Source organism: Myotis yumanensis, unplaced genomic scaffold, assembly GCF_028538775.1.
Source record: "Myotis yumanensis isolate MYYU_CA2020_CCGP unplaced genomic scaffold, mMyoYum1.0.hap1 SCAF_4, whole genome shotgun sequence".
NCBI classification, from domain to species: domain Eukaryota; kingdom Metazoa; phylum Chordata; class Mammalia; order Chiroptera; family Vespertilionidae; genus Myotis; species Myotis yumanensis.
The window spans coordinates 24260309-24273686 of record NW_027223755.1 but is presented as its reverse complement, the minus strand read 5'-3'; the positions used below and the strand labels follow the sequence as shown (position 1 = coordinate 24273686).

General features: G+C 40.4%; 1 protein-coding gene across 5 annotated transcripts in view; it reads left to right on the top strand.

Annotated features, from left to right (window-relative positions):
* Nucleotides 1-13378, top strand: part of DROSHA (drosha ribonuclease III) — a 109589-nt gene that overhangs the window by 71813 nt on the left and 24398 nt on the right. For all 5 annotated transcript variants that reach the window (XM_070411942.1, XM_070411939.1, XM_070411941.1 and 2 more), the window contains 4 exons: nucleotides 2889-2948; nucleotides 4227-4326; nucleotides 8100-8202; nucleotides 10497-10567. In XM_070411942.1, coding sequence (XP_070268043.1) covers nucleotides 2889-2948; nucleotides 4227-4326; nucleotides 8100-8202; nucleotides 10497-10567 — 334 coding nt within the window. The remainder of the gene's footprint in view (nucleotides 1-2888; nucleotides 2949-4226; nucleotides 4327-8099; nucleotides 8203-10496; nucleotides 10568-13378) is intronic.

The window sequence follows — 13378 nt, the reverse complement described above, 5'->3', positions numbered from 1 at the left end:
TTTGACTTCTGGCCTTTAATGCTTGTATTGAGAGTCTTCAGCCCTGTCTGTGATCTTTCTGCTGATAGAGAGTTGACTGGAGTTTCTGTCCAGGAAGAGCCTCCTGGCCTCCAGGGCCAGGTCTGCTGCTGCTCCAATGTTGCTATCCAGCGTTCCCCAGCGGGCACAGCCCTGGGAGCAGTACTTCAGAAGCTTCACACAAATGTAATTCAGCAGACACTGAGCCAGTGCCTTTTGAGTTTGAGGCAGTTTGTAGTATTTTAGGTGATTCCAAGGCAAGTAAGTCCAAGCTGCACTCACCAGGAGGCCTGGCTACCTGCGGTGGGTAGAGAGTGCTATAAACATAAAGTACTTACTACAAGGGAGACTCTGCTAGTGCTTCAGTGAAGGTCAGAACAGAATGTACACACGAGACTGCTGTGGGGCTAAGGACAGCTCTGCTGGCTGCTTAGGGGTCACAGGTCAGTTTTGTACTGTGCATTGAATAATTGAGTTCACTTGCGATGATTTGCCCTCTCCTCGGTTTGTTTCTTAGTTTGCTATTATAAAATGAGATGCATCTCTTCCTCAGAAGTGTTTGTATATCTTTGAAGCAAACACCATTAAACTGCAAGTGTCAGTAGTTATATCTCTTCCCAAGCAAGCCTGCTCAGAATTAAGGGAAGAGAGAGTGAGCGAGCCAGTTAAGTTGTTTGGGAAATCTGTTTTTGGCACTAATGGCCATGGAAAGGTGGACGAGCAGGGCAGGCCGGGGAGAGGGCCGAGAGGAGGGGCTCTCAATGGACTTCTAGTTCCCCTGAAAACCACTCCTCCCACCTGCCCACCCTGCAGTTAGTGACCGGCTCTGCCAGTTCCCCTTCACGCTGCAGCCAGCCAGCTTGCTGGTTCTAGAGCTTGATTCTCGTTCTTAGTGGCAACCTGCTTGAAAGCTTTCTGGGCCGTCTTGTCACCCACTGAATAAGTTGGAACCTCCCCACCTGGAAGTCCAAACAGCATGGCTTGGCCCCAGGTCACTTTTCCAGGCACATCTTCCTTGTGGCTCACTACACACCAGTGAGACTGAAGTACTTACTGTGCTGCCAAGTGTACTGTCTCCCTTCCCTGAATGCCACAGTCCTTGCACAGCCTCCTGTGGAATGCCCTGTAACCTGGGACTTCTGCCCACAGCCTGCAGGCATCTGCTTTATGGTGCATATTCTGGTTCTCCCATGTATCATAATTATGTGATGGGCTGATTGTCTATACTGTAAGCATTTCGAAGGTCTATGGTCTTACTCTTATTTTTCTTTTTTAAAATTTCCTTTCCTTTTGCAAGTAGTGTTTTTCACAGAGCAGGGCCTCAGTAATACGTATTAAAGGAAAGAATGTCATTCATGATAGTACGTTTACCCAAGGTTATTTACTTGTTGGCTAGCAATAGAGGAGCTGGGGTATTAAGAAGGGTCATGGTAAAAAAAATAAATAAATAAAGGTCATGGTCAGAGCTATCAGCAGAGGTTTAAATGGCTGGTTAGCATTTTACTTAATCTGATTTGGGATCAGCTAGGATTTACAAAAAGTCATGAAGACTTAAAATTAATAGATAAAATCCTGTCTGCCTATCAAAACTACAAAATAATTAACTTTTATGATGGCATCATCTCAAGTGAATACGCTACCTGTAATTTTAAAAAGTGTTACTGCTTAGCCACATAAATTTCAGTTATATTTAACTCCTGCAAACTGCAATGAAATGTTACTACAGAAAGGGTCTCTGAAGGATTAGGTATTTCGTGACATTTAAGTAATCCATGTATTATCAGCAAGACCTTTGGGAAAGAGGGGCCAGAAGACTGGTGAGGGAAAAAGGAGAGAATCAAGCGGCCTTGGGTTGTTTTGCTTTTATTTGATTGGTAGTGTTATTGCTAGACAGAATGTATAAGAATATATTCAACCAAAAGAGAGATACTTGTGTACTGTTTGTTAATGTCTGTGTGTTTAAGGAAATGATCATTGCAAAGTATATTTTAAATCAGTTATACACAAGTATTTTGCCTTAAAAACACAGTAACAATACACATTCAATATATATGAATTCCACTGAGTGGATTTACTGACTTAAATGCTTCAGGTTAAATCCCAAAGATATTTAATCTGGGGTCCATGGCTCCCGTGAGTCTCAGGTCTAGCAGCTCCGTCACCTCCCTTCCCCACAAGTGTCCAGGTACATAGGTGTAATGAATAGAAGGGATTTCTGGATTGGGTGGAAGGTTCAGCGGAGCTCCAGGGCCCCTTCTAGCTCTACTCTACCAGTCACTGCTTGAGGCTTAGAAGGCGGAGTGAGAAACTGTTGTCCATACTCTCACTCTAGCAATTCCCCCTGGACTTTGCCCAAATCTAAGATGGTTTTCCATGAAGTAAATGATATCTTACAGTAATCACTGTTACAGGAGACTGTTGTTTTATAAAGTGCTTTGAATTCCTCAGACCAGATGTGCTGTATAAATGTTACAGTTAATCTAGATTTCATGCCTCTGTTGATTCAGTTCTCCAAAACAAGTGGAGTGTTTACTGCTCAGTAAACATCTCATGTTAGAGCTTGCTGGTATTTATAATGGGGATGATTAAGAAAGGATAAACAGTGGGAGAAGAACAAAAGATTTGCTACTGTTTTAGATTTTTAAAAAGTTATTTTAGAGGAAGGGAGAGAGTGAGAATGAGAGAGAGAGAGAGAGATCTAGTATATGAGAGAGGAACATTGGTTGCCTCCCGCATGCATCCCCAGGGATCAAAACAAGGTAGGGTGTTCTCATATTAAAAGAGCTAACCCTCATGTGTTCTTTCTTTGAGGGGAGAGGGAGCGAATGTAAACTCGTGCTATTTTCAGTGATTTAAAAAATTTCCTATAGGATTAACCACAATGAGCGGTTGGAGTTCCTGGGTGATGCTGTCGTTGAGTTTCTGACCAGGTAAGGCGGCTCTTCTTCTCTTCCCCATTAGTTGCATTTTATAGGAAACATGCTTGATACATTGCCTTCTGTGTAATTAGCCAAATAAGCCATTGAAACGCCTTGTGTTTTGTCCCTGCTGTGGAGCTTGCCAGCCCCGGGCCTGTGGCTCCTGCCCGGAGAACTTGCCCTTGCTGATGCCGCAGTGAGCAAGATGACAAGGTGGAAGGCGCGCTTCTCTGTCCTGTCAAGTTTATGTTCAAGTTGCCGCAGCCACAGAGATCAGCTGGCCTTGTTCTAGATGCTTCAGAGATTATATTCAATTTGTAAAGGAAGGGATGATATTTTAAAATGTCATTTCATTTTCTAGGATTTGTCTTTGATCCCTTTCTCACTCCTTCTGATCTCAAGGGAAGTAAAGCTTACAAGTAATTTTAATGTTGAGATTTGGGGATGCGTGTGTTTTCTCCCCAGAAATGTTTTAGGGTCCTTATTTTGGAGGTAGGGGTAGGAAAGTGTGTTTTGTTTTTTTCATAGATAATTTCTCTTTTAAAGAGAGGTAACACATGCTTTTCTTGGAACTATATTGAGCTATTTTTTATTCTCTTTAGGTCATTTCTTTTCCCAAGAAGGATATACTGAGCCAAAGGGGCTGCTGTCTAAGCCTGCTGTCCCTGGACGCGTAGGACTAGCCAAGTTCAGTGGATCTAAAACCCGGTGTGAGATTTAGGAGTTAACAGTTGCTGTTGTGGTCCAAACTGGTGTTCCACGTGGCCTTCTCCCAGTTCCTGCATTTCCTAGTCAGCCCCTGTCGGCTCGCTCTTAGAGCACAGCCAGCCACATGTGCCGATCTCAGTTCCGTTCCTGTCCATCCTTGTGAAGAATATGCCTCCACTGCTGTCCTGCTCGGGGCTTCCCAGGCTTCTCTCTTCAGGGGCTGCCCAAAGCCTAACCCAAGAAAAGTACTGTTTCTAGGCCCAGTTGTGAGTGTCACATGGGTTTGCTCTTAGCCATGTGTGACATTGTTCAGGTCTTTGTTGTCATCAGATTCCCGAGGAGCCTTTTAACAGAAATAACTGTGAAAACATGAGCGAATGGTGCTGTTCGGGTTTCAGCACATGCAGATATATTGTGCTTTCTGTTAAACTTTCAAAGACTTTCAGTCAAACCCTCCAGTATAGTTCAGTTCAGCCCGTGTCTCCTGTGCAGATCCCTTGCCTGGCCTACTTTTGTGGCTCAGAGCCACAGACAGAATGGTGTGATGCATATTTATATATGTGCTTTTTTTTTTTTTTGCAGTGTCCACTTGTACTATTTGTTTCCTAGTCTGGAGGAAGGAGGGTTAGCGACTTACCGGACTGCCATCGTCCAGAATCAACACCTCGCCATGCTAGCCAAGGTGTGTCCGACCTCTGAGCCTGGCCTGGAGCCTGGCGTCCTCCTCCTCAGCCCGGGCATAGTTTTGTGTTTGAATCAGGACCTCTCTGGCGTGTGTTAGGGCTTAGTATTTTATAGACCAGGAAAGATTTTTTTGTTTGGGTTTTAAGGATTCAACCTTATTAGTTTGGTTACCTTTGTGAGTTTCTCCAGCAGCTAATGAACTCCATGGTGAGGTAACTTGATAACAGAAAGGGAAAAAATTGACAGATGTGCAGAAACAGAGTTAAACATTTGGGGAAAAGGAACATGAGCGCAGAGCAAAAGACTTGAATTTTTAAATAATTTTCCTTTGTGTAATATTTCTGTATTATATTTGTTTTTAATTTACTTTAACAAGTAGAATTATAGCTTTGAATAGAATACTCCAGACCATTTATATCCATAGGGGATACTTTACAGATCTTTGAGAATCCCCCAAAATTACAAATCTCATTAATTAAGATTTAGGGTTTAGGCCAGTGATGGCAAACCTATGACACTCATTTTTTTGGTTGATTTTTCTTTGTTAAATGGCATTTAAATATATAAAATAAATATCAAAAAATATAAATCTTTGTTTTACTATGGTTGCAAATATCAAAAAATTTCTATATGTGACACGGCACCAGAGTTAATTAGGATTTTTCAAAATGCTGACACGCCGAGCTCCAAAGGTTCGCCATCACTGGTTTAGGCTGTCCAGCCAGCCTCCTTTACTGAGCCGAGTGACTAACAGAACCTTTTTTTTTTTTTAATTTATCTTTATTCTTGAAAGTGTTACAGATGTCCCTCTTACTTCCCCCATTGGCCCCTTATAGTCCGCCCCTCCCCCCTGCCTCAGGCCTTCACCACACTATTGTCCATGGCTTATTCATACATGCATTTAACTCTTTGGTTAATCTCTTCCCACCAGAACCTTTTCTCAACTTAGATTCATGGCAGGCATGTAACTTCATTATCTCATTTGATGTTCCTATCTCTGCGCAGTGTCTCATCATAGTAGATCATAACAGACAGAACATGCACTTGCATTGGCCATAAGGTTCTGGCCCACACCCCTCCTCTTGCAACTGGGATCCCCGGACGGAGTGTCAGTCTCTTCCCCAGGCCTCTGCTTTCTCATCTGCACGAGGGAGATGGCATCAGCACCTGCCATGCAGAGTAGCTGTGAGAACTGCATGACATTGTCATTTGAATGTTAATGATTGTGTTTATACAGGGCTCAGCACAATGCCTGTTCATCCTAGCTATCACCCACACATGTAAGTGAGTTAGGAGGAGTTCGTTGTTTCTGTTGCTGCCACTATTCTCATTATAAATGGTTACATTTTATAGACCTGTGGGTTTATTCTATAGCAGGGGGGACGGTGGCCCTCCAACCCCCAACTAATGATCCACTGAAAAGCTTTTGTGAGTTTACCTTCATTTTTGCCTTAAGTAATTTTTATTGTTTTCTTCATTTCGATATGAATGATGGAATTTGATAGAAGTAACTATGTAAAATCCATTCTAGTTTTATGATTGACAAGGCATTAATTACATTCAAATTGTGGTTAATTTTATCCCCTGGTTTTTGTGCAGCAAGAGTGCATTGCTGTGTTTTCTGTAGCAGCATCATCATCATAGTTACAGGTAGACTTTGACCCAGCTTTAGTGGCATCTGAGAATAGAAATAATGATGCCTCGAAGAGAAAGTATAGGCAACAGGTGTGCTAACTTGGTTTTAGCAGCCTCACAATGCACAGAATTCCTCAACTCTAAGTAAAACTGCTTCAGTGTTTAGTTGATTAAATTGTCGAGCTGCTTCTGGTCCACCTTAATGTCCACTGGAAATACATGCTAATAAATAGATTGTCACCCTTCCTCCATTGTTTTCTTTCCAGTTTCAGATATAATGAAATTGCATAATTATTTTTCAAATAATTTTAGGGAGGATATTTACAAAGTATGGGAAGGTGCCATATCAGGAAAACTGAAATAGTCATGTAACACATTGGGTGCTTTACAAAGAGGGGTGGCCAGTTTTTCCCTTCAGGAATTTCGATGTGATCTTCTTCCACACTAACTTCCAACATTCCCATAGCACACAACACCCGTCTGCTCCTGCAGGAGGCAGTGGTGGTCTTGCTCTCCTGTCTGTTCCAGTGGATCTTGACCATTTGGGAGGAGGGGACTTGATGGAGGATTGCTGACCTCTTTGAGAATTTAGTGAAAGCTCTAAGTCAACTCTTCAGACAGATGAACATTTTAACACATGCCAGTTGAACATTACTCCTTTTAAAAAGTTTCCCTAATGCCTGCATGAAAAAAATAAGGATATAGAGCAGGGATTATGAGAAGTTGGAAAATTCATAGGATTCCAAAATAGTTGTTTATAATATAAAATATGGCTTGCAGTCTGTTCTCAAGCAGGGCTCCAGAGATGGCAAACAATTGAGTTTTCCCAGTGAAGTTGTGAAACAGATCAAATTTACATATTTTGGTATAAACTCTTCCACTTGGGGATCAATGTTTTTAAGTGGTGTTTTCTGCTGTTGCATTTGTGGTAGTCAATACTCTCATTTGAGTTTATTTTACACTCATGAATTCCTAACAGTACAAAATACTGGTAGCATATGTGTCTTGTTTTTATTGTCTCTGTCTTTTTCCAACATAAGTAGATATAGATATTTTTACATATACTGGTATACTGAGATATACAAAATCTGAGTCTTTTATCTGAGACTCATACTGTCCTAGGTTGTTCATTGACTTGTGTCTTGTTCCATATTACATGGCATGTTATTGTTTAGTAAGTATTTATTGAATTGAATTACATGGTAATGGAAACAGAATAAGTGCATCCTTATGGAATGCTGCATCTCCTTTTATGGAAAGAATTAATTTCTATTAATTCAATCTCAGTTTTATTTAAAAAGTACATTCTCTGTCTAGTTCTAACAGGACTTGAATTGATTTGTATATTATAATACAACAGGATAAGAAATAAGTAGGTACTGAACTCAAAGTAAAGAGAAAATATGGATAAGAATAAAATGAAGCCAGAGGTAGAGTTTAATATACACAGATGTATTCATAAGTCCTACACAATTTGTAGGATTGGGCCACAAATTTGGCTTTATAGTTTTCTAAGGTCAAGTAAAAAGGGAAACATAATTAATTACAAACAATATTCCCAGAGCCCTTAAAATAAATTCAACCCATTGCTGAGAGGATCTCACTGAGCCTTTGAAAAGGTAAGTATAGAGACCTCATGAAGGGGACACAGGTACAAAGATATAGGGACTGCCAAATCCTTACCAAAATCAAAAGAAAAGATTTTGAGATGTAAGGCATTTTGAAGTCTTCTGAGGGTCCTTATTTATTTTGCCACATAAAAATCTAATCTACCAGCATTATAAGTACCGCATATCCCTGGGATCAAAGAGGTTAACTTTGGGTTGGGGTTGTGTCTCCCTGGACATATTGGGTGAGCCCAAGAGCCCATGGTCTTTTAGCAAATTATTATTCCAGCTTGAGCTAGTGCTTGGTCTGAACTTGGAATAGGGTTTATAGAAAGAAGCCTGCTTGGGGAAAAGTCAAGGTTTGTCAGAGCTGAGCCATAGGTAAAGGACTCCTGATGAATAGTAGACTCAGCTTTCTTTCTATACTGACATAGGCCAATTAATTTTTTACCTTTACCCCTAGGAATGTTGAGTTATTACAGTTTGATTTTGCCAAAATCTTTCTTTTTGTCATTTTTGAATTTTATAGAAACTGGAACTGGATCGATTTATGCTTTATGCCCATGGACCCGACCTTTGCAGAGAATCAGACCTTCGACATGCAATGGCTAATTGTTTTGAAGCATTAATAGGTAACTTCTTTTTTTATAATCTAGTTTCTTGAATGTCTAAAATGTCTGGAGAGCACATAAAATTCATTGTGGAGACTTGGGACAGAATGACTTTTTCCCGAAGCATGTGAGGCCCTTAGTATAACTCCCCCCTCATTGTGCTGTTGTTTTTGTGGTTTCTCCGGGGCAGTCATGCTTTCTTTCCTGCATTCCCGGTGCCTGGGATGGTCTGTTGTCATGTACATGCTTAGATGTGTACACTGAGTTGAATTGAAGTGAATTAATATGGAGATGGATTGCTTTCCAGATTTGATTCAGAATCACATCCATAAATAAACAGTAACTCAGTTGCTGGCGAGGCCCTAATATTGTTTGCGATCACATTTTAAACTATTCACAAGATTTCTTGGACTTAAACATCTTGAAAACATGGCATTTGTTAAAACCCCAGGGCTTGAGTTTCTACAGCTATTATTTATTCTCTTGAAGCAAGACTGATGCAGACACTCTACTTCCTCGGTTTCGTTTTTACTGTAACTAAAGTACAGTCAGTCATTGCTACAGGAAAGTTGTGAAGCATTAATTAGCTGGTGATTGCAAGTACGCTTTACAATGAAACGTTACAGTAGATTGACAACTTCTTGATTTTTTTTTAGATGAATGATTGAATACGTTTTATTTTTCAAAGGCCTTTGTACTGCCTTATCAATTTTGCCCTCTTCCTTTGAAAATGCATATAAAAGCTTATAGTTTTGTGCTGATGATGGTGGCAAGGGAATGTTTAATCATTATCCAGTCTTCTCACAGCTATGTCTTTTTTGCACAAATGTATCCTATTTTCAGGGTTTGTCGGGTGGAATTACTGATCCCTGTATACATAATATTTTTGACAGTGTTAGAGCTGGCTCCAGAACCAGGCAGACATGGTTCAAGTTCTTCTTGCATCGTTTCCCACTTTTGTGTCTTCACCAAGTTACTGAATCTTTTTAAGCTCCAGTTTCCTCATCTATGACATGGAGATGGTATTACTTACCTCACAGAGTTATTGTAAGGATCTTAATATCCATTCCTGGCTGCATCCAACCCACAGCAAAGTTGCATTCACCCTACCCCAAATCACCTACTATGAGCCTAAATCCTGTAATTCTTTTTAAAAAATGTATCATTCTTGTTGAAAGTATTACACATGTCCCCCTTTTTTTGTAACACTCTCTTACTGAGGCTCCCATGAAAGTGTAGATAAGCATGTGAAAATGGTTTGCGCAGTGCCCAGGGTAGAAGTGCCCCCAAACCCTTCCATGTAAAAATCTGTTCTCAATACAAGACAGTTATTAGGAATCTTACTCTTTAATGATCTGGAGATTTTTTTTTTTCAACAGGCTAAAAGCATGCTTTGTTATTCCGGCAAATCTGGTGTTCATACACTGTACACTTCCAGTTAGGGTAAAACGGAGAGAGTGCGTCTGATACTGATTTGAAATTCATTGTTAAAATATAAATAGAGACAGTCCCAGGTCTTCACAAATGCTGGTTTCAATCCAGATCCGTTTGCCTGGCAATGGAGTCACTTAGATCCAAGCCCGTCTTCCCTGCTCCTTGTCATCCACCTGAGATCAGAGATCTGGCAGGGTCTGGCCTGTCAGTAGGATCATTACTGTTACTGTTATTATTATTACTGTAAATATCAATAGATAATTAATATATTTAGTCATCAAAAGCTCTAATGACTAAGTGTCTCAGTATTTTACATGAAAAGTGGCCTTTCTGATGACAGATACAAAAATATGATTTCAAGACTATATGGCTACCCTACTCCAGAGTTATTTGATACGCAATTAAAATGTTACTAAAGTACTTCCTGGTAAATGTGTGTACAGTGCTTAATTATTTAAAAACTTTTAAATAATTATTTTAAATTAAAGATAGAGGTTGTCCTGGTTTTTATTTGCAGAAACATTCATTGATCTGAACTCAGGTTTTATTGTGGTCTGAAACAAAAACTATAAATATAGAAAATAAAACATAACATTTTTGTAAAGTCAAGTTTTTGTATGTACCTTTTATGATAGTTCGTATTTGTCCTCTTTTACTTATAATATTAGATTTTAGTCAATTGAATTTTGTATTTCATTCTCATTTTTAACTCAAAGCATAGCCGAAAGCGGAAAAATGCTACTTTTAAGCAATGGCGTCTGATCTTGTCGGTTATTTCTGTGAGTGGGTTCTGGCTTGCCTTTTTGCTTTTTATAGAGATATGTAATTTTCTGTGAATATTAATGCAGCCTTCCTATGGGCATTCTCTTCCTTTTATCTAGGAGCTGTTTACTTGGAGGGAAGCCTGGAGGAAGCCAAACAGTTATTTGGACGCTTACTCTTTAATGATCCGGTATTTATCTCGACTCATTTGATTTTTCTCAGTTACATATCATTACAGAAAATTTTATATCAATTAGTCTTTGTGTTTTAAAGAGGGTGTAGAAGTAAGTACCAAAAATAGCTTATTCACTCTGTTGCAGATGGGAGAGGGGCTGTGGACATTTACATGAGGAGTTTGCCTTCTTCTCTGTTTATTTTGAAGTGTCTTGGAGTTAATTATGATTTTCTGTTTCATCATCGTTGAGTACCTACCCCATGTAGGCTTAGTTGAAGCTCTAGCCTTTTGTCTTTTCTGTTTATGTTTTGTTATCGTGTAAATTATGTAGACTAGATAAATGTATATTTAAGAAAGTCAGTTCATAGGGAGTTTCTGATAGGGCTCTGAATAAAGAGTATGGAAGTACTTTTTAAAAAAAGTAAATTATAGTTTAAGAAAAATGATAGATTCTGAAATAGTGTCTGTTGTTACTAAAGTATTAAGCTATGAATATTGCTAGAGCTACCTTTTTAATCCTGCATGTAATAGAGCATACTGGATGCTTTCTGTACCAAAACAAGTCAATTTAACATTTAAAGGGAGAGGCAGCTCTGTATTCCAAATTGAAATGTCATTATAATTGAATGAAATGGCCTTCATGGAGCAATAAAGAACATAGGAAGCCAGTGTTTTAAGCTTTTGTGCAACCTTCAGCTTAAGTGGCTGTCAGATGTTATTACTGTATTACTTAGGGTGGTTAAAAAAAAAAAAAGAATCAATAGTTTTGAAATATGGGACCTGGATGCTATTCCTATTTGAGGATATGATTTTTTTAAAATCTGTTTTTATAGATATGTGATGATTTTATATGTTTAAATTTTCTTCTGATGGGAAAATTATCTATAGATGTCCCATGTCCCCCGTTTTGTCCTGCACCCATAAACAAGTGTGCATCTTGATTTATGTCCATAGCCAACCAAATACATTTGAAGTCCTTTTCTCAAATATGAAAATATCTTTGTTCTGGCCTTTCTCTTTTGTTGGCAATTTCAGCCACCTCTGTATTTTGTTTCCTCCTTCCAGTCTCACGTCTGTGTGCCTTCTCACTCCTTAAACTCCTCCCCGCCCCCACCTACTCCCTGCCCCTTTCTCCCATCTTATCTGCATTCCCCATCCACTCCATTCCTGTTTTCCTGAAGTAAATGCAGCTTTACACCTCGTGCGCTTAATTGCATCAGTTTTTGTTTAGATTCCTTTCCCCCTTTAAACTGCTTCTCTCCCCCTCGTCTACTTAGCAAGCTTATCTTCTCTTTCCAGTACCCAGTGCAGTGCTGGCATGTGCAGTGTGTAATAAATATTTGTTAAAGGAATGAAAGGAATAAGTAACAAAATGAAAAAGCAGAGTCTGAACATTATCTTACAAATGGTACGGCTGAGATTCAGAAGGCCTCCTCGTGCGCCTTTTATGACACAGACCAGGGCTCAGTAGTATATGGTCTTCCCACCTCAGCATGTTCAGGCGCGCACATGACTCATTTGGCATCTGCATATTGGTTTACATCTATTAGTTGTAGTACGTGAGAGACGATGGTGAACCTTTGTATTTTTATTGATTGATTGATTGATTGATTTGTTTATTTTTTGAGTGATGGTATTGTGAAAGTCTAATTGGCCCAAGACAGCCAGGGACAGACCTGTACGCCGACAAAGTCTGAAATATTGACCCCACGCGAGGAGGGTGGGCACTCACAGAGGGAAGCGGCCGTCCTTGCTGCGCCGGGCTGGTGCCCCCTGATGCTGAGGAGGGTCAGGGAGCAGGGATCCGTTCTTGGTTGGCAGCCTCGTCAGAGGCCGACTTAGAGGAAGCAAGGGATTACTTTGGAACCTGGACGCTATTTATCAACTGTCAAGAGGACAGTTTAGCAGTTGAGTGTCACCAGTAATCTTTATTTAGGGGGTGAGACGAGGCCCAGTAGGTCAGAGGGCAGCACTGGCAGGAAAGCCGTAGCCCCCGAAAGAGGGGTGGTCTGGCACTTTACAGCTGCTGCCAGGCCTTGAGGGAAACGTGGTTAACCTTGCAGCTGGCCTTCTCCGTGTCGTCCTCCAGCCGGTAATAGCAGGGCTGTTTTCTCTCTCAGCCTGCACTGATTGTTACTCTCTCAGCCCAGTTTTTGTTGGTTTTGTGTTTTCCGGTGTGTGTAACTCTTCCCAGTTTACCCCATTCTCTGAATTTGATCATCCCACTGGCCCTCTTAGAAAGATAGGGGGTGATGACTGTAAACTTTCCGGTTCTCGCTCTCCCATCCTCCTTTGTCTCTACACATCTGTCCCAGTTTCTAGGAACTAGAAAAACTGTCTTCAGATTGCCACTGGGCAGATTTATATACCTTTCATGGACACCTCATTTCAACAGGTTCAGTGTATGAACTCATCATCTTAGCCCCAAAACATCCTTCTCCTCCTTTATTTTTATGATCTAAACCAGAAACCTTAGGCTCTCCTTCTACCCTGAAGCTTTTTTCTCTCTGTGTCCATTCAGTTCAGACTCCTCTCAGTTCTGTTCCTAATATCTCTTCAGTTGGTTCACTCTTGGCCATTGTGCTGCTCTGGGGTTTGTCCTCATTGCTCACCGGAACATTGAGCTGCCTGTCGTTCCCCACGCCAGGCCATCGTTCATGCCGCATTCAGGGGTGTCTTCTTTTTAATGCACTGCCTGCCCAAGTCTGTACCACACAGCATGGCACTGAATAGTTCTCATAATTTGACTCCCACCTATTTTTTCAGTCTCCTTGCTTTTTATTCCCTCTGTGCCATTCTAGGAATTACCTTTGTTTAATTTTAATT